The sequence below is a fragment of the Larus michahellis genome, chromosome 2 (assembly GCF_964199755.1).
Source record: "Larus michahellis chromosome 2, bLarMic1.1, whole genome shotgun sequence".
Lineage (NCBI taxonomy): Eukaryota > Metazoa > Chordata > Aves > Charadriiformes > Laridae > Larus > Larus michahellis.
The window spans coordinates 9,491,678-9,512,627 of NC_133897.1; the positions used below are offsets into that span (position 1 = coordinate 9,491,678).

Here is a 20,950-nt window from a genome sequence, read left to right on the forward strand (position 1 = left end):
GCCCATCACAGGTGAGCAGCTCTGGGTAGATCTGCTTCCTGAAGCAGGCCACTGCCTCTTCACATGGGTCCCGGAAAGGCAAATGGGATCAGGGACCCACATTTACTGACTTAGATTTAAGCTTCAATTTAAGCTGCTGTAGAATCATACAAGAGCTTCCTTACTTTTTTTTTTCCCCTTATACCTGAGTCTTCAGAGCACTGAGTTACTGCTAGGGGTAGCTGACATGAGGACATCCTGCTGCGTAGGAAAAGTACTTTCTTTTGCCAGCGTCGAACTGATCTCCTATTATTTTCAAGGTGTGCTCTTCTCGTGTTTTGGGCGTTCAGTGAATAATAGTCGGCCAAAAGCTCAAACTTTTTGTATCACATGCAGAACATTTTAATTACATGCCCAGTGTAGCTCCCAACAGTATAAAATCCTGTTCCAAAAGCCTTTCAGCCTGATGCGTCCCCCTCATTTACCATCCAGGATAAGTCACCAGCTCTGTCGAGATCTTAAAGTTCCGGTTGTATTAACGTGTTGCCTTCCTGGCAACAGGAACACGCAAACAGGCTGTCGCATAACATCAGCCGAGCGCTAAAACCTCGCGTCTGCCATCCCTGCCACGCACCTCCTTCCCCCGTCACTGAATGAACCTCAAACTAATCCGCGCAACGCCTGCTCTCCCTGGCAGAGACGGATTGCGGGAATATATAATGCAGTAGGCGCAGATATAGAAACGTAGGGTGAACTCATCACTGTTTCCCTCAGTAAAGGAAAGCCCGTCGAGCAGAAGGTTTGCCCGAGTTATCACCGGTTGTTTTTCAATGAGGTTTCTCCTGTCGCGAAAGACTTTGGAAATAATATAGAGTTTCACTTTTCAAGTTCCGGAACAATGTCAGAAACAAATGAAACCATTATTTCATAGAACTGCAACAAACTGCAAATGGGTATATTTTAAAATATACTGAAAATCTAAGCGGGGAAAAACAAAAGGAAAAACAAACAGTTTGAAGGCCTAATACAGTGTTGATAAATCTGATAAATAGTGGAAAAGAATTAATCAGTAAAGAACTGGGAGCAAAAGAACGCACAGTAAGAATAATGTGTTAGCTTATGAGAAATAAAAATGTTTATTTCTTTGCTGTAGGTGTTTGCATTAGCCATAAGTCTTCCTGCACAATCAAATTCTTCTGGTTCAGCGTGGTATCTTGACATGCGCCAAGCAGAAAGCTGAGGTGTTTGATAAACCTTGAACCAAAGGACGACCCAGAAGAGGCTGAGCAACGATTTCCCTGTTGATTGTTCTTGAAGAAGGAGCCATGAAGCTCCATGGAGCCAGAGGCCGGGGCAGGCAGGGCTCAGCCGGTCCCCAGAAAAGCCTGATATCACAGGAAAGGTTCAGCAGTGGTTCAGCTCTTGTTTTAGAACCAACTATTCAAGATGCAGAGTGGAGGAGCTTCACCTAGCCAGTTCCCTTGGTACAGTGCTTCTGTGTCACAACACACGGACCATACTTCTGCTTTCCCTTGTAATCTGCTGGTCAGCCGTCTCCTGCAGCGGAGACCTTCCATGTGTCTCGGGGTTCCTGTACAAAAAGAAAACAAAGACCCTTCCAGCAAATGCTTGCTTGTCACATGCGGTGTTTGATTTCCTTCTGCTGGGTCTCTTCTGCCTCTGCTTGAAAGTTCTAGTCACCCAATAAAAGTCCATCATGGCGTTCACCTGGGAGCTCTGTGTCAAAGACAGTTTTGCAAGATATCCTCCCCTTTGTAAATAATTCAGTGAAATAAGCATTTGTAAGAGGGTAGGAAAAGACAGCAGTTAGTTGTGTTTCCTCGAGGACAGGAATAGATCAGTTCTTCCAGCAGAGTAAACAGGGTTTGTCATACTTGTGCCGACAGGGTTCAAACCATTTCTAAAGGCTTCATTCCAACTGCCCCGACCAGCCAGCGGTATGTGTGCACTGTTTGCTTTGCAAATAGGAATTTACTTTATAGCCAAGGGACTCTCCTTGCTGCCTGTCTCCCCACAGCTGAAAGGTGTCTGCTTTCCCGAGAGCACAGAAGCAATAATTTTCGAAACTTTCTCTGGTTTTCAGTGTTTTTTTTGTTTCCCTCAGGTTGCTGTTAAAGAGCCCCCTCTATTCCCATGTGAATTAATTTCACAGGGGTTTGCAGTGCTGAGCAATTTTAAATACAATAAATTAACGGTAATGCAACCCTTAAATTTGCCCCTTACAGAACGAAGAGCCAATTTTTTCCAAGGACGGTCGGAAGTTTTTCTTTGTCCGAGCCATTCCCCAGGGAGGACGCGGGAAGTTCTACCACATCGCCATGTCGTCATCACAGGTGACTCACTCGCTGCTGCTGATTTGGGTCTCACCTGCAGTAGAAAGCAATAAAAAGCAGTATCTGTGCTCATAGGGGCCAGACGGGAAGGTGCAAATGTAGAATGTGGGTCTTGTGCACAAAACAAAACCTTCAGTCATGGCTTATTGGGCATAAGATAACATGAATTCCCATATGAGATGGTACTTAAAATAAAAAGGTCAACCGTCTCTTTCCAAACAGTATCATTGCTTTGTTTTGGTTTTTTAGTGCCTTAGTTGTACATAAATAAGTAAATCCCTGAACTGCCATAAAGGATTAATCAGAAGCTCATGGGTACGCTGGATTAGAGGAAGGGGTTTGAAGCCGTTGTGTGCTGAATTCATCCCATTATCTTCAATGGAGTTATGGTTGAGATGATTCTGACGCTGTATTTTTTCTATGCCTTCGGATTCACAGAAATAGCAGGGGGAGGGGTGGAAATTACGCACAGGTGGTTTATTTTTAATAGGTAATGGAGTCAAAAGAGCTCCCTTTTCCAGCAGAGAAGCTTTGCTCAGATACCTTCTTTTAAGAATAAAGAAATCTAATTCTCTTTTCTTTCTGGCAGCCCAATAGTAGCAGCGATAACTTACAGTCTATTACATCTGGCGACTGGGATGTGACAAAGATATTGGCATATGACGAAAAGAGGCATAAAATGTAAGTAAACTTTGGTCCAACAAATCAGTCTTCCCTTGCTTAGCCTTGCTCTATAGTGCCAATGGTGTTGTGTATGCATCTGAAATGTATGAGCAGAAGGAGGTGGGGATAAGGCAGAAGGAGAAGCATTTTGTCTTAACCTCTCACACCATTCCATATATTTTGTCTTATTTTGGTTTTGTCTGCATGGTTCAAACCTTTCGTTTTCTGACTATTAACTACATTTGTGTAGAGGAGTGGTTTCTCCTGCTGCAACTTCTGTATTAACCACTGAAGTCTATCTTTGTTGGCCCCCTAGACAGTCAGTTTTAGAAAGAGACCTTCATTGACCAGCAAAAATATCAGTGCATCAGAAAACAAGTATTTAGTTAGAATAGCAAAAAATCCCCACCCTTCTTCACACCTGTTTGTAAGATAACTTCTGTAAATGCTTACTTTTGAAAAATACATTTCAAGAAATTACGTAATAAAATGTTTGAAAGGCTTTCTGGAATCAAATACCAGATAGATTCCTTTCCCAGCAAAGTTTCAGCTGGATACAAGGCTCTCACTCCTCATTTTCTTAAGGTCACTGAGTGAAAAGCCTCTGGAATATGAGAAACTTTGAATGATCATTAATAGCACAATGCTCCTTCAAGGATTTGAATGCCCTCAATTACCGATGACATCAGTACGATATGAGGGTCTTTACCACTTGGCAGAGCTAAGCAACAAACTAGCACCAAAGTCTTATTTGCATTTTAACTGTCCAGTCCAGCAGAAAATACCAGGTGCAATTTGTGCAATCAAACTGTACGTCAAGGCACGTGCAGCTCATTGGAAGTTGGTCGGCCAGGCTGAGTATCCTGCCTGATGTGTTATTCACCCCGTGGATGCTACATTTGCTCCTGTGGTCTGTCATTATTCACACGAAATGCTTCTGGGGGATCGCTCCGGACCCCATACATTGGACTGAGGTTGGCCACCTCCAGCAGCACCTCTCCGTTACCTCCAGAAGCTGTCACCACACAACAGGGCTTTCACTGTTTACCCAGAAAGGGGGTTCACCGCAGTCTCAGCGCAAAACAAGGGCAATGACATATTCTTCAACTTCATCCTCTACCTCCCCTGAAAGTCCAACTCCCTTTTACAAAGAGGACATTTCAGTGGGTTTCAAGTCAGACCTCGGTTAGCTATCCACCTGGGCAAAGGGTAAATAGTGGTCAGAGAAGTAAAAATTGGTTCTAGAGAAAAAAGAAAGATGTTTAACAGTAATTCTGCACCATAAAGCTTGAGGTGAAGATGTGAAGGTCTTTCACTTAATCCCTTGATCCTTTTTGATCCGCTGACATGACAAGTCTAGGGCCCAAACGTTTACATGGTTTTTTTTAACTGCAGTGCAGCCTACGACGTTCTTGCTCGAGCCTCCGCAGTGATGTGCCCCTCTGTACGGTTTTCTAATTCTGTTTAAACATTCCTTGCCTTTACAAGATCAGGAAAACGGCTATGGGAATAAAGATGGTTTTGTATGAGATCCTTGTAAACACCCTTCTAATCATGCACTTGTCTTTTGAACTTTTTTTTCCCCAGTTATTTCCACAGCACAGAAGATTTGCCAAGAAGGCGACATTTATACAGGTATGTGCTTTACTAACTTCACACACAGAACTTCCCGTTTTTTCCATCTTGCGCAAATCATTACATAGAGATTGCAATAGAATCAGTTTCTCATGTGTTCGCCTTTAATGGCACTGCAAGATCTTGCAGTGTGCCACTGGAATAGACAGAACAGCACAACAATAGTAAACAAAACGCTTGACATTTGGAAATGTTTTACATTTAGCAGTTTTCTCATTTTATTGCAAATTTTAAATTGGTCTCAACTCACAAAACTCTCAAAATGAACTGATTAACACTTGAAAGAATTCAGAATTACATAAACTAAGGGTATAAACTGGTTTTATACTTCCAGACGGCAGTTTTCATGGAAATTTGATAGCACCTCACCTCTTTACAAAATTGAAAAGAAATAACAATATGTTATGTTTGCAAATGTTTTTCTGCAATTCCAGATGACTTTAGTATCTTCCGGAACAGTATGATGAGTAAGAGGCTGGTTTTTAGTAAGCTATTGGTAATGTAGCTATTGTGCAGTATCGTGGGAGCAGATTACAAAGGGGAGGAAACCCAAACTTTTAAATAATAATTTTGGAATTATTATTCCATTTGCCATATTTTTCCTCTCAATCCCCCTGCTGTCATCTCAGCAGCTGCAATGAAGGGCAGAGTCGGCGATAGGTTCAGTTGACAGGGACAGTCAGTATGTTTTCCTTCTCTAACATGATGTCATACCTTTTTTTTCACCAGTGGGAAGGAAACTAGAGCAAAATAAATTACCTATAATTGAATCGTTTTTTCCTTTTGAGACCTGTATGCCTGTTCACTGCACTCCACTGTGTTTTTTGAGAGTAGCTCAGCTCAGTGGTTTTTTTTTTCTTGGAGAAAAAAATAATCAAAATTATATTGACCATTCATTTCTCTTGAAATGGGAAGAAAATCTCATTTTAAACGCTGAGTCCAGGTACGGCTGCTCAAGAGCTGCTGGCATGAGCCAAAGAGCTTCCCACCCCTCGCTCATCTTGGCATGCAGCTCCCCCGGGTGCCTTATGAACACAGGCAACAGGGAAAGGGATGCCCAAAATGCTGATGTCCTTGACCGTACTTTGATCACACGGTGATCTTGGCCTCGCTTCACGTGTTTGCTTTCCTGCGCTGGGTGGTTTGACTGTGTCTTGTCCCAGCCCAAGCGGGTCAGCTCAGAAGCGTCCTTGGCACGTGTTCATTGACAGAGCTCCACTGGAGTTCTGACAGCTTATATCACATGAAGATCTGGGGTTTGGTTGTGGTTTTGTTTTTTTTTTTTCTTCCTTTTTGTGTCTGATTTAGTAGCTTGTAAACAGGATTTAAGGCAGAAACATGATCTGAGCCTAAACAAGAACCCAAGAGCTGCTCAGTTCAGTCTCCGTAGCTCTAAACAGGTTGCTCAGCCTCATCTCATTCTACATCGAAATAGTAGCAAAAACGCTTATCTGCTTTACAGTAATAACTGGAAATTTCTATTAGTTAATATTCTTGAAGCATTTTGAAGTTTCAAAATGCCATAGCAGTGCAAAAAAATTTATTTATTAATATTTGTTAATAATCCGTAATTCATTCTTCAACCTTCAGTAGACTCTTACAAAACACTTCTGAGCGTGGTGGACAGACCACATTGCCTTCTTCAAAAACAGACCCCTAAATCTAATCTTTCCTTCCTACTTGGACGTTATAAGAGCAACTATTTAAACCCCTAAACAGGGCTTTGGCCTCTGAGGCAGCTGCTGGCAAACCAGACCAGTGAGGCAACCAGTAAGAAACTTAAATAAAGCAATTCCAGCTCTTTATGGTCTGTTGTAATATAAGTAGGTGTAGAAATACTGCTCCATTTTTTCATGCCTTCATTCACCGAATTATGACTTCCTCTTGTGGAATTGCAACCATCATTTTCTTTTAAAAACTATACCTTCCCTCATAACCACCTGACCTTGCAAAAAAGACATCGGTATCCTTTTATATATTCTCCATTCAGGCAAAAAAAGCCATTACCGCTATTTAAACTCAACCGAATGGAAATGCTTTGTCTCTTACTAATGTTGGACACATTATATTTATGGTCTTGTTCTACGGTACAGTAAGGTTCAAGTCATGTTGCTTCCAGATAACATTTGCTCAGTGACCTTCATGGGCTTGTATTAACTTTTGCAGCGCAAGCACAAATGGGAACTTCAACAGGCGGTGCCTGTCGTGTGATCTGATTGAAAACTGTACCTATTTCAGTGCATCCTTCAGTCCCAAGCTGGAGTACTTCCTACTGACATGCGAAGGTATGTTGGGGTTTGTTATTTGCAGTTGTTGTGCCTAAGGATGGGATTTAGAGCTGGCACTGATATCTTTAGATACACCATGTACCTGTGGGCAGCTTCGAAAGGCTGGCCATAAATATCTGTGTTACTTTGCTTTTAAAGCTTTACTCTTTACTTTTTTTTTTCTTTTGTGTATTTTTTATTTTTAACTAAAAGCAGGTACGTGCAACCTTTTCCTGTGTATATCTGACCGTTGAAGACAGGGGTACACGCCTTTACCCACTCCAAGCATCCTTAAGTTAAAGTAACAGCAAAACCTAGAGGAGATAAAACATCAGAAAGTTTGTGATATATAAACCAGTGAGGTGGGATTAACTGTGGGAGAGTGGAACTGAGTTCCAAATACATCAACTCATACCAGTACTGTGAGCAGGGGGATTTGAAGTAAATTAGTTACAATGAAAAGACAGTTTGCCAAGAAAAGACAGTTTGCAGAAAGCTGCCTAATGGGCAACGTGAGTACAGAACTGCTCGTTCATCATACATTTCCCTTGGCCTGGAGGAATCTATAGGTCTGACAGAGATTTCTAGTGTTGAATATGCCTTACAGTATCCAAAGGTCTAAGGATAGAGAGCATTTCAGGAGGAGAGCTGTAAAAGTCAGCTTTCTCCAGCTCTGTGAAGAACAAATGCAAAACTCCACAGCATTTAATCCTATGTAATTTAATTCTGCTTAATTATCCTAAATTGCACGTACGGTGCGTGCACCCAGACCTGGATTGCAGCCCCCCATGGTAAGCGTTATTCGTACTGGTTGGCCGCTGCTACGATTGAAGCTGCTCAAATGGCTGCACACCCTATAAAGCAACTAGTGCAAAGCAGCAAGCCGACAAGAAATGCCTTATTTTCAACAGCTCAGGAACAAACAAACGTGAGTAGCATAAAAAAAAAAGTAGCTACTGCGTATGCTGTTGTAGAGCAGTGTGGTGAGTAGGGCTAGGGAAGTGATCGTCCCCCTGTACTTGGGCACTGGTGAGGCCCCACCTCGAGTACTGTGTCCAGTTTTGGGCCCCTCACCACAAAAAAGACATTGAGGTGCTGGAGCGGGTCCAGAAAAGGGCAACGAAGCTGGTGAGGGGTCTGGAGAATAGGTCTTATGAGGAGCATCTGAGGGAGCTGGGGTTGTTCAGCCTCGAGAACAGGAGGCTGAGGAGAGACCTTCTCGCTCTCTACAACTGCCTGAAAGGAGGGGGTAGAGAGGTGGGGGTCAGTCTCTTCTCCCAAGTAACAACCGATAGGACAAGAGGAAACAGCCTCAAGTTGTGCCAAGGGAGGTTTAGATTGAATATTAGGAAAAATTTTGACACTGAAAGGGTTATTAAGCATTGGAAGAGGCTGCCCAGGGAGGTGGTTGAGGCACCATCCCTGGAGGTGTTTAAAAGACAGGTAGACACAGTGCTTAGAGGTAGAGTTTAGTGATGGTTTTTGTCAGAGTTAGGTTCGTGGTTGGATTAGATGATCTGAAAGGTCCCTTCCAACCCAGGCAATTCTATGATTCTATGAGGTACTCTCTCTGCTGAACATCAGCAGCCTGTTTGGTGACGCGTGGACTGCCCCTTCTCTGACTGGCAAGTATCCATTGGTACCAGTAACTGTTCACGGTGAACACCAAGGTTAAAGAAGTATTTGAGATGGCAGAATGGGAAATAACCGGGATAATCAAGATCAAGGGGAGAAGTGAAATGGTTAACATGATACTAAGCAAAAAGTCGAGATGTGGACATCTGTAAAAACATGTTCTGCCCCAAGGAGTAGAGATAGACTGTATTTGGGGGGTCATTTATAGGTATTCTAAAGAATAGCTTGCAATACAGTGCAGTGAAATAGCATTGACAGTACAGTGGACTAATTAACTTAGCAGACTACAAGTAAATCTCCGAATCTATAATTATGGCAGACGTATGCAGAGTGTCATTTCCCACTAAACATTCAGTTCTGTAGTAAAGGTTGTTAAGTTTATGAAGTTTGTCTCTTTACAAGAAAAGCCCTGTATATTTTTCTTCTTGTTTTCATTTGAAGAAAAGCTGCCAATAGCTACTAGTCCAGTGTCCTTTTCCTTTGAACCAAGGTAATTGTTTTACCATAGTTAGATGCATTTATGAGTAACAAGATTAAGGTTTCTAAAGGGTCTTATCAACAATTATGAGGTGATATGTTTCTATTATGTTATGTCTCATTCACAAAAACCCTGCAGTGATACCCGAAGAGATTAATGAGTTTTATTAGGGTGTACATTAATCCAAGTACACAAGATAATGGTTTTGCATAACAAACCGTGGGCCAGATTCTCAGCTGCTGTAAACAATACCTCCATTGTAAGGTCATTAGAGTTTGATCTGTTTACATCTACTGAATCTTTGTCTGAATTTTCATTATGCAGGACTAATTTCTCAAACTGTAATCTCAGTGTAGCACAAATTCAGTGCAGCTTGAACTGTGGAGCTAATGCGGATGTCTCCATACAGATACCTTTGCAAAATATGTATACGTGAGAAAACACAGAGATCTTGGTAGGATTTCCATTTTCAATGATTTTATAAAAATATCGTTTGGTGGAGTTCTTCCTTATTTACATAACTGAAAGTGAGAGGTCTTTCACCTTCTTTGCTTTTATGCGCTTTACGGGAGAAAGAGACATTTCTTTTTAGCACTTTTCGTGTAGGATCCGTCTAACTTCAGGTGTCTGCTATGGGTACATTTACAGCAGAGACAACTCCTTCTGGTTCCTGTTGCAGCTGGTGTGGGTCAGGTCAGTGGAAACATCTGTTCTGGCTGCAAAGCAGGCTTCTGGATAAAATCATCCCGGCAGCCTTTGGTCATACAACTAGGGTGGAGCTGTTGCAGTTTGATGGAGGATCATTTGGATCCACTGGTAGAAGACTTCATTCTCCACAGCTTCTCAGGCTCCTTAGCTAGAGCTTGGCCTTGCCTCACTTTCTCAGGGTTTTGTTTTATTGCTCATAAGCAGTCATACTCTAGTAATTTTTTTGATTACCAGGAAATCCTATTTATTCATATACAGATATAACACATAGATGGAAAAGCTACTTGAATGAGGATCTGTGAAGGAGTCCTCCTTACCCTGTCGTTAACCAAGCAGGTAGAGCAGCAGCCCACCAGAGGGGACAAGTGTTTCTCTTACAACATCTGCTGCCCAAGGGCTTCTGCCAGGAATTCCCACCCCTGCTTCCCCAGAAAAATCCCAGGTGGAGTTGGTGTTAATGACCAGAGAGTGGCAGGCAGTACCTATTGCTGCTTGGTGCTTTCTTCTCCATCTATGCTGTATGAAAGCACCCAGAGCTCAGGTCTTGCTGTACACTCTGTGAATGCCTACTGTAGCAGTAACTGGTGTATGACTTTATGTCAGACCCATATGTATCTTCGAAGGTAGCTAAACATAAATGATTTTACTCTGATCAAGCCTGTAATAATTTAAAAAATTGGATTTTCTCAACTGTCCACGGGACAAATGCATGGGCAAATAATTACGGCTTAAAAACAATTTATGTACTGACACTTAGAGACTAACCTCCACCATACCTCGGTTTCATTACATACCTTCTATTAACTCGCTTTGTGATCTTTAGTTGCAAACTTTGCTGAGTTTAGAGTCGCAGACATGACTGTGGTCAGCTTAACTTCTCTAAAACAAATGGCAAGGTTTTTAAGATTTGATTAAGCAACCGATACTTATCAAGTACTCTGTGATGCTTACATGACAGGCTATGGAGAGGGAAAACATCTATTTTTTAAAAAAAAACCAAGAAAGGTCTGGCATTTCGTGTTTGATCCCAAAGGTGAAAAGTTGGAAGTTTTCTACTCACCGCTTTTGTACTTTAGAGGCAGCATATAATTGTCTTAAAGGATTTTTTGCTGTCCTGCAGACTATGCTTAAGAGCAGAACTACCTGGCACAGACTGAAATGAGAGAAGAATAATAAAAGGTAACCTCTCTTTCAAGAGGACAATGTAATGCTTACTGTCAGGAGGCAACATTTATTGCAATCACTCAGTCCCAGAAGGCTAGTTACCTTATTTTTCATCTAATTTTATATGCTCATGATTGAATTACGATATCAGGATCTAAGGAAACATGATGCTTTGCAGACTGCTGTTAGATTATCTCCTCTAGACACTGTCGAAAAAGCAATATGTGCTGGAGCAAGGTCAATCCTGCTGTCACTTTCATCATAAAATATGGGCTTACACTTCTGCCTCCTCTCATAAACTAGCACAGGCACTGCCACTGATTCCCTCTAAGATAAACAGAAAGAAGATCTGGATGGAAGGTTTTTGCTGCTTTATACATAAATTTAATTGAGGATGAAGTTTTCTCATCTGGAATGGGATGTAAAATTCAATTGCATTGGGAAAAGGGTAAGAAATTACAAGTTTTGGCTGTGGAACACAATTTATTCCTGTTTCTTTAGTAAGGCTCAGACACGTATGGTGCAAGCTGAATGACACGGAGCCAGTAAAGTGCTAAAGCCCATTTTCAGGTGGTGGCTCCTTCTCTGGAGGATGAAGCCTTAGCAATGACTACCACTGTAGTCAGCTGTGTAGTGTTTTGGTATTTCCATTTTAAATAAGGGCACCTTTTCTTCAATGACTCCTTCTCTCGCTCCCCAGTGTAAGCTGCCAGCACTGTTAAAACCTGAGTCCTAATGAGGTTGTTCATGGGGGAAGAAAGGACGTGCAACCATTTCTGTTGCAGGCTGACGTCCTCTGACACTCGGCGTGGCAGGTTTGGGTACAGTGTCTTCACTCTCATGTAAAATCTGTGAAGTCACTGGGACTTTTGCTTGGATGCACAGAACTGGCAAAGATTTTCTGGATCCTGGAGTTCAAGTCACTGCGCTTGCAGACAGTGGCATCGTAGCAGCATCCTTTACCTTAGTTGATCAATCTCCATCAACTGATCTCAGCCATAAGCTGATCTTGGCCAGCTCAATGCACGTGGAGAGGCGTGAGGTTCCCCACAAAGGGTTAATGCCTTCTAGCTCTGAGACAAGAGGAAGAGTGAGGAAGACCTCTGGCACATGCATACATTACTGCAATTAATGCCATTTAATACATGATGAAAATGAAAGGCGGGGGGGGACGCAGTTGTTGTTCATGGAATGCCTACCAGCCTGCTAATTAAAGTTCTCCATAATCATGCATTATCAGGAAGGGATTAATCATTTTTAGGGATGATACAAAGAAAATTGGTAGTTACACAGAAGGGAGAGGACTGTGATGAGGGCTAAGAGAAAACTATTGTCTCATGCTGGGCATGGTTGCTGGTGACGGAGAAGTGCCTTTGCCACAGCGCTGCGTATTATCCTCTCATTCACTGACCGATTTGGGAAAAATCAGCTTTCACTTTGAGAAGAGACAACAGTGTAACAGAATAAGGAATGCAATCTTCTTCTTGTGACCAGCAGAAGTAGGGATGTGATTGTCCCCCTGTACTCAGCACTGGTGAGGCCACACCTTGAGTATTGTGTCCAGTTTTGGGCACCTCAATACGAGAGAGATATCGAGGTGCTGGCGCGAGTGCAGAGGAGGGCAACGAAGCTGGTGAAGGGCCTGGAGAATAAATCTTATGAGGAGCAATTGAAGGAGCTGGGACTGTTTAGTTTGAGGAAGAGGAGGCTGAGGGGAGACCTCATCGCTCTCTCCAACTACTTGAAAGGACATTGTAGAGAGGTTGGTGCTGGTCTCTTCTCACAGGCAATTAGCGATAGAACAAGAGGGAATGGGTTCAAGCCGCAACAGGGTAGGTTTAGGCTGGACATTAGGAAAAAATTCTTCACAGAAAGAGTGGTCAGACACTGGAATAGGCTGCCCAGGGAGGTGGTGGAGTCACCATCCCTGGATGTGTTTAAGAGTCGTTTAGATGTGGTGTTGGGGGATATGGTGTAGGGGAGAACTTTGTAGAGTGGGGTTGATGGTTGGACTCGATGATCCCAAGGGTCTTTTCCAACCTAAATGATTCTATGATTCTATGATTCGAGTCTCAAGTCCTTCCTCCTTTTCCAGAAACAGTAAGATTGTTTTGATTCAAAATACCATAAAACCACTATAGTTTATCCTAGCTTTTTGAAGATTATCTCTGCTGGAACCTGTGTTTGTAGCTGAGTGGTAGTCTTTAATGTCAGTATTGTGCAGGTCAAATGACTTTCAAGCTGTCTCTCTCTTTGGGGAAAGGAAAATAGATTCTTCTAACAAAAATGTTAAAGTATTATCACCTGATTTGGATGTCCTCTCTACCACTGCAGTTATCAGTAGCATAGCCTAGATGCTGTAGATCAGTGATCACAGGTAACAGGAATGAAGTCATTTCTGCCTTTCCTAGCAGGCAATTTTGTAGCTGTAGAGCAAAATGATGTGTTGTAACTGAGCTGTGCTTGATAAAATACCTAAAGAACCAGGGAAAGGGAGTTATCTGGGTATACATCTGCTTTTCCCCAGGTATGTCCTCTGAGCCAGCAGCCCCAATGACAACAGCCCTGAAACTACACTCCTGGCCCTACAGTGCTGAAGGATGCCTATAGGCCCGGGAAATAATTAAAAATAGGATTTATAGCTCTTAGGTCCTGCCAGATAAAAGCCTGGTTCAATCCCATAAACACAGAACAAATAGTGCAAAAGCACAGAGTAGGAAAATGTTGCAATTTAAGGATTTTCTTTGGGAGTGATTGACACTAATGAAGAGGCAACACAGCCATAATCTGAGTCACGTTCCTCATACCATTGTACATGTAATTCTTTCTGTCTGTGTATTTCTGAGTTTTAAAGACAAGTGCTGCAAGTTTGTTCTTAGTGGAGGCAGCATGTGGCTATAAACTTCTTAGTTCCTTAAACTATTTCTTGAGAATTTAATTATCTTCTTTCCTCCCTCTTGGTGGAATACGGAAACACCATCTGGACATGGGAACACTTAGGAGCATTACTTGCTGCTTACACTTATTACATTTATTCTGAGCATTAAAAAAAGTCCTTTTATTATTCTACATTTCTGTTATTTTCCAGATTTTTGTTGGAGTCAGCAAAGACTTTTACTACCAATTTTTATCAAATCATCTGGCTCTACTTTGTGGCGGGTTGCCCTGACCTCACTTTTAATCACATTTTAACACTGAAGGGTCCGGAGCAGGATTTAGCAAGGTTCAGCCTTCCAGCATGAAGAGATCTAAAACCAAGTTTTGGAATAATTTTACAGATCTAGGGTTTTCTGCCCTCTGATGTGGTTGCAGCACCAGCTCCTGCCCACACAGATGGTGCAAGTCTGAAATGTATGGTTATGCTTCTAGGGGATACCATATACACAGAAATTTTTAGTGTGGGCGATAAGTGAAATCATTAATTTATAATGAGGGCTGCTGTAGGAGGATGCATCAGCTCAGCATTTATGGCTATTGGGATCAGGATTCAAAACAGGGCTCATGTTCTTGATCAGTGCAGTCTTTCCAAACCCGGGTAGTGATTGCTAATTAGCACTTCTCCTGCTTTCTTTTAATAATGTGGCATGGGCTGTTTACTAAAACCCACTAGCCAGCACTCCTGTGCAGAAGAATTTTTAAAGGAGGCTGGAGGTGGTCAGAAAAGTGGGAAAACTGGGCGATTAATGCATAGCCCAGTGCTGTGCAGCATTGAGATAAGCTCAGCCAACAGCCGGGTGGGTGGGAACATCCGCTGAAAGGCCAGCGTCCAGCACCGTTACCGTTGGCATAGTTCAGCTCAAGGATTTAAAACCCATGATTTTATTTTTTTTTTAATGTGAGTAAACACAAAATTCTGGGCATTGTTTCTAGTATTGAGGCTATACTTAGATGCCATTACTGCATAAAGAATGTGTCTTTTTTGAGGATATGTATTCTGGAAGATCTCCCAGGGTTTTATTCTCTCATGGGATTACCCACTGATTTAGCCAGGCTTGAATGCGTCTCAAAGAAAAGCTAAATTAAAACCAATAAAGTGCTTGGATTTGTTCATGAATTTTACTGTGACAAAGTACCATTTTATTTTGCCCATCTTTTTATGGATTCAGTTTCATCTGCACTTTTTATAATGCTGAAAGCAGGAGAGGGACTTTGTACAAGGGCACGTAGTGATAGGATGAGGGGTAACAGCTTCAAACTGGAAGCGGGTAGATTTAGATTGGATATTAGGAAGAAATTTTTCACTATGAGGGTGGTGAGACACTGGCACAGGTTGCCCAGAGAAGCTGTGGATGCCCCATCCCTGGAAGTGTCCAAGGCCAGGCTGGATGGGGCTTTGAGCAGCCTGGTCTAGTGGCAGGTGTCCCTGCCCAGGGCAGGGGGCTTGGGACTGGCTGATCTTTAAGGTCCCTTCCGACCCAAACCGTTCTATGATTCTGTCATTTTGGGGAAGTTTTCCCCCAGGAAACCCCATAAAATCCTAGAGCTATGAGTTTTAATCAACAAACATCTTCACAAAAATGTACTAGTTTTAGCATATCACTCATGAGAAATTTTTTGTCTGTAATGTTCGTCACAGAAAAACGGGTTTCTGCTGCTAGGGGTTTACTTTCTGAATAAAAGTGTCTGAATCCTTTCTGCCTCAGTAAAGAAGATCGTGACATTTGTCTTTCACCGTGAGTGCATCAAATCACATTTTGCTTTAGTTTCTCCATTAATATGAGGGGGGCACGGGATCATCACAGACGCGTTATTGTCAGTAACGTGTACATCTATGTCACTTTGAACAGGGAGAGCTTAATATCATTTAATATCTCAGGATAATTCTATGTTGAGATTTCTCAGGATACAGGTTTTATGGTTGGTAAACTAAATGCTGCACTAAGCGTTTAATTCAAGTTATGGAAAGATATGCAAAGCCCTTTGCTGCCTTTCCCCAGATGATCGTTTTCATGCTTTTACCAAGTGGGGAGCAGAGGTACAGCCAGAATTAGTGGTTTGCCTATGGCCATGTCTTGAGTCAAGTGTCGTGACCCCCATTTCCTTCCTCATATTGCAAGACAGCACTCCAAGGAAAAGCACCGCCGGCTCCTGGCACAGACCAGAACTGTCTCTAGCGCTGTAGCCTCTCTCCATCAGTGGATGGTGCATAATTACCCTCTCCAGGATTTTTGCAATAATGTACCCATGTCTGCCCAGCTCCCGCAATTAGAGGTTGGTTCATGCCTTCAGGCAGGAGGATAATGAACCTCTTTCTACATCTTTCTCAGTTCCTTCATTTAATCAGACCTTTTAACCTGTGCCATTTGGACCAGACCTACCATCCCTGGAAAGCCATGGAAAATCTGGAGACAAGGATTTTTTATGCTAACTATGGACAAGCAAATGCCATGAGCTGAAAATTGATGTAAAATATCTACCATTCATGAAGCAAAAGTTCATAAAGCAATGTTTCATCTCCAAAACCTAGCTACGTTGCTCATATATCGCCTTGCATATCACATGGAAATCTTCTATATCACAGTCTCATAATAGCATTCCTGGAACTAGATTGGTTTTTAGTAGCCGTTATGCTCAGGTAAACATCAGTGCAAGCAATAATGAAAGTACGCAGCTCTTCCCTGGATGTATTTGGCTATTTATGGACTATAAAACAATTCAATATTTAGGCATATATATCTGCAAAAAAGTAAGTGGACTGTTTTCTTTGTTTCTTTGTTTCTTTTCTATAAGAAAACAGTCATGTTATTTCTATAATACTGTTGGATTCTCTAAATCCTGAGTTGAATGTGGACACCTGTGATACATATACTTACAAACAGGTGGGTTTTATAGTGGTTGTTTTAATTTGTTGTCCCGTATCTGGACATGGAGAGTTCAAAGACACATTTGGTAGCAGTGGTCCAAGAAGTCGTAACTAGCTGCAAAATGCTATAGGTAGGACACACGGGTTTGATTTTTTTTTCTCTCTCCTTTAGAGAACTCAAGCAGGTCGTGTAATTCCAGCTTCCTAGAGGTGTTGTGAAAATAAAATGCATTGCTGGCTGCAACGCTCAGATGTGCAGGGACACTAAGGGGCGTAGAGGCTCCTAGATGGATAAATTACCAGCGTGGTTTTGAAAGATTCAGTGAATCTTCAGTCTCTTCACCGCAGAGAAACCTTCCTCGCAGAAACCCAGCGATTAGCATGCCGGAGAGCACTCCCGTAACAAAACCAGCATGTAAAATGATTAAACCATACCGGAGTGAAGAGTTAACAAGGCATGGCTGCACACGTTTGCTGTTAGCTCACGGCACCGCGCGATGTTTCGTCTCGATAGCAATTCGGTAACTAGTCTGTAATTACATCCCAGGCCTTAATAAGCGCGGGGCCAGTCCTCCCAGGTGCTGAATGCTCTTCACTCCCACCAGCGGCGGCGCGAGCTGGAGGTACGTCACGGGATGGCACTCCAGCAAGACCAGCCTCCCGTGCCACCCTAGCATCGCTCAGTGCCTGTAGAGAAAGGCAATGATCATCTCGAACGAGGGATTGAATTTTGAGTTATAGCAGCAGTAAAGCAATTATGAAAAATATAACAACCCGTTTTGACTTAAAGCACATCATTATGCATTATGTTTTTATAGCATCATGAGGGTGCTATAAAAGACACCCGGTGCAGCTGCAAGGGACAACTTCATTCTGTGGCTTTTTTTTTGGTTTGGAGGGTCGTTAGACATGTGCGTGTGTGCAATGTACTCCTTGTGGGTGACATGGAAGTACTGATCTTCTAAGAAGGATTCAAACAGGGAAAAAAGTGTTTACTTCTCGAGCGCTACAGGGAGAGTGTTTTATTAGGAGTGTTTTTGCTTGATGACACCCAGGTTAAAATGGTAGAAATTCTCTTTCTTGCTTTTGAGAGATGAAGAAGCTGAAGTTCCCATTTAACGTCTCCAGGTAACTTCACGTGGCTTGTGGCGTGTCTGGCAGATGGCTGGGGGAAGCTGGCTGCTGTGGGTACAAGTATCTCACTCCAGGGTCTGAAACAAACATTAAACGCACAGGGGGGAAATATCTACATTTAATCCCTACTTAAACTTAGTTACGTAGAAAGCCCGCTGTCTGGCAGTATTTCTGAAGCCTGTGGGTTTAGTGTCAACTAATAATATCATAAAACTACCCATCATGGTAATGGCAAAGCATCTTAGAGAGTCTCCGAAGCACTTCTTACTGAAATTCAAGTAAATGCTTTCTAAGTGCAGCTTGTCCTACTGAGAGGGCCAGAGCTTGGCAATTCGGGTGACCTTTAGCGAGGATCATAATAAATGGTGTCATTGAGGTAGTCTAAAGAGACTCAATTAGATGCTGAAATAACTACTAGAGCTGGAAAGGAGTTTTATTAACCCAGTCGAGAGCCTATGAATAGAGAAACACAACAGGTGCACCCTGGTTTAAACAAACGTGAAAGGTTGCTTCCCGGATTTTACTGGTGCGGTATGCACCAGCTGCCACCACACCTCAGCGCAGCCATGGCGTTAGCTCTGAAGACACCAGCCAAGGCTGAGAAACAACTGTAAATGCTTTTCTTACTGCAGACACCATAAGCAATAGCTCGCAGGTGGTGACTGGGAGGAAGTGGCTCAAGGGAAGGTGGTTTCGACCTGCTGTCCCGACTGATGGTGCCTCTCTCTGCCCCACCTCGCCTTGCTGGGAAATGCAATAACCCCCTATAAAGCACCTTATCGTATTTGTCATCAGTATGTCTTGGAGGACCCCAGCTCTGTATGTCCAGAAGGGCTGGAAGACAAAGTCAGTGCTGCCATTGAAAGAGGCAGCTCCATCCTCTGCCCACCCTGGGGGCGTTTTCACCAGTCTGCTGCCTGTGCCACAAGAGAGCTTGCTCTGAGCTGGGTCTAGGAACTGAACGGCATGAAAATTAAATATAATATTATTTTTCTGTTGGGACCAGCTCTAGAAACTCTTCTGCTATTTTGCTGGATGGTTGTACAAACATTTCTGATCGCGCAAGGAAATGCTGGGATGGGACCAAGAGGCAGAGGTGGGATTGGAGGTGGACAACACTAGTCTAAATTTTTTAGGGAACCACAGAGTGAGGATTTGGGAGTATTTTATGGGCCATCTGATGACTGCAGCTTATTACTGCTGCCCCCCAGAGTAGGATGGTATCTATGTTCTCCCTTATTCAAAAATAAATTATGGTTTTCATCTGCTGGCCCAGAGTTACATTATTTTCTGTCACAGCAGGTGTTATAATATGCTTCAACAGAGAGGTTGGCTACTTACTGCCTTATGTGCAGCTCAAATTTTCTGAACGATCTGAGCTGTCCTTGGCCTGGATCTGGGGGTGTACAGCAAGGGGTAGAAAGCCAGTGTTTGACACTCTGTGCCCTGGGGGTCTGAACGCAGTGTTGCCTTCCTGGGTAGAGCAGAACAGGCAATCCCCAAGAGCACGCTGCCCTCGTGCCTCTGCACAAGCCAGGCGTCCTAGCCAAGGTATCTGGCTGACAAAATCCAAGGTGCCTAAGAAACATGGAGGTAACGCTGAAGTGCAACTAGATGTCCTGCGATGTGATAGCGGCCTCCAGGAACCAGGCAGAAGCCACCAGTATGGGTGCAGGTTCCCAGCCAGACGAATGCTAAATGAGCACAGCAGCCGCGCCGGTGCCTGGAAGGCAATCCCGGTGGTTGCTCACAGATTAGGTCACTGGGTGACTGTTATCTGTTGTGACCAGAATGGTTTCCTATACAAGGATGATTACGAAAACGCTTGGGTTTTTGTATACCCAGTAGCGGGAGGCTGTAATTAGTGCTTCCAGGCAAACTGTGACCTTTTGGAACTTTTCCTGAGGCTTATGAAGCTTAAATTAGTTTCTGCTGTTTGAAAGCATGCACAGACTTAATCTCTGGGTCCTATTTATATTATAATTACTATATAATTCACATTTGCATTCACTTGACTCCCTTTCTTACTTAACAGCCGAGGTTGGCTCTTGTGTCTCAACTCCTTTGTGCGCAGTTCATGGGTCAGAAATCCCGTGGGTAGCGGCAGGATGGGGAATGCTCGTTCTCGCTCCCTCACATGCCCGTATGACTTCACAATAGCAGGCTGGTGTGAAAAATCCCTTGTGCGCAAACAGAAGGTACCACAAGAGCTTTTTCTCCGGGAAAAGAGAAGATGCTATTAGTGGTTTGGAATTCGAAGGAGAACTTCTTTTCTACTGGCTGTTAACAACGTAGTTATTAAAGTAGTCTGAGACTAATTAAAACGGTGGCTTTTCCGGGTGTTTCAGTCACATTTTGTCTTCCTTTAAGTAGACCGTTCATTTATGTTATGAAATATTTCACTGTATTGTTATACATCTTCAATGCAGTGTAAAGTACCCATAAATACTCAATGACATAGAATAAGTGAAAAAAAAAAATGCATGACTATTTAATAATAAAATTAATAGAAAACACCTGTAATTTCCAGTGCACGGAAAAAGAAGATTGTGGAATGAAAGTGAAAGTCCTCTCCGCTTTAAAACTACCTCATTCTCCAAAGCACTATGTGTTCCTTGCTTTTACATGCTTTGATCCTGTTTTCGTTTTGATTCTTGCTTGTAAATATGAGCTGTCTGGCATTGCCCAGAGGAAGGTGATCTGTCATCTGCTTACAGCCAGGGTTCTTCTCGTTCGGTCATTCTGTACATATAAAATCTTATCTGGACTGCACTCGTAGGAGATAAATGACCTTGACAACAGGCTTCCTCCGATGCTTCAAATAATGAAGCTTCACAAATCAGGCGGTGACCTCCCGCATGTTGAGACTAGGGTGCATGTGCGTTATTTCCAGCTATATGAGCAACCTTGGTTGAACTCATTGTTCTGCAGCGGATAGTACAGATGTTGCCATCCCGCAAGATGTAAAGCTTCCTCTAAGGAAAACTGCTTCTCTCACCTTGTTTGCCAGCTGGCCCAGCTGTAAGGTTTATTGCTGGCTTTTGTTTTCTGTTTGCACGGTGCTTGTTTAGTCCATTGTTAATGCAGTCAGTACATTAAGGATATATTAAAACCTGAGAACTCATGAAAG

At 42.8% G+C, this 20,950-nt stretch overlaps 1 protein-coding gene across 4 annotated transcripts in view; it reads left to right on the forward strand.

The window, feature by feature from the left end:
- The window catches only part of DPP6 (dipeptidyl peptidase like 6), a 570,235-nt gene that overhangs the window by 523,336 nt on the left and 25,949 nt on the right, over positions 1-20,950 (forward strand). For all 4 annotated transcript variants that reach the window (XM_074574110.1, XM_074574111.1, XM_074574108.1 and 1 more), the window contains exons 13-16: positions 2,226-2,333; positions 2,923-3,014; positions 4,584-4,631; positions 6,798-6,916. In XM_074574110.1, coding sequence (XP_074430211.1) covers positions 2,226-2,333; positions 2,923-3,014; positions 4,584-4,631; positions 6,798-6,916 — 367 coding nt within the window. The remainder of the gene's footprint in view (positions 1-2,225; positions 2,334-2,922; positions 3,015-4,583; positions 4,632-6,797; positions 6,917-20,950) is intronic.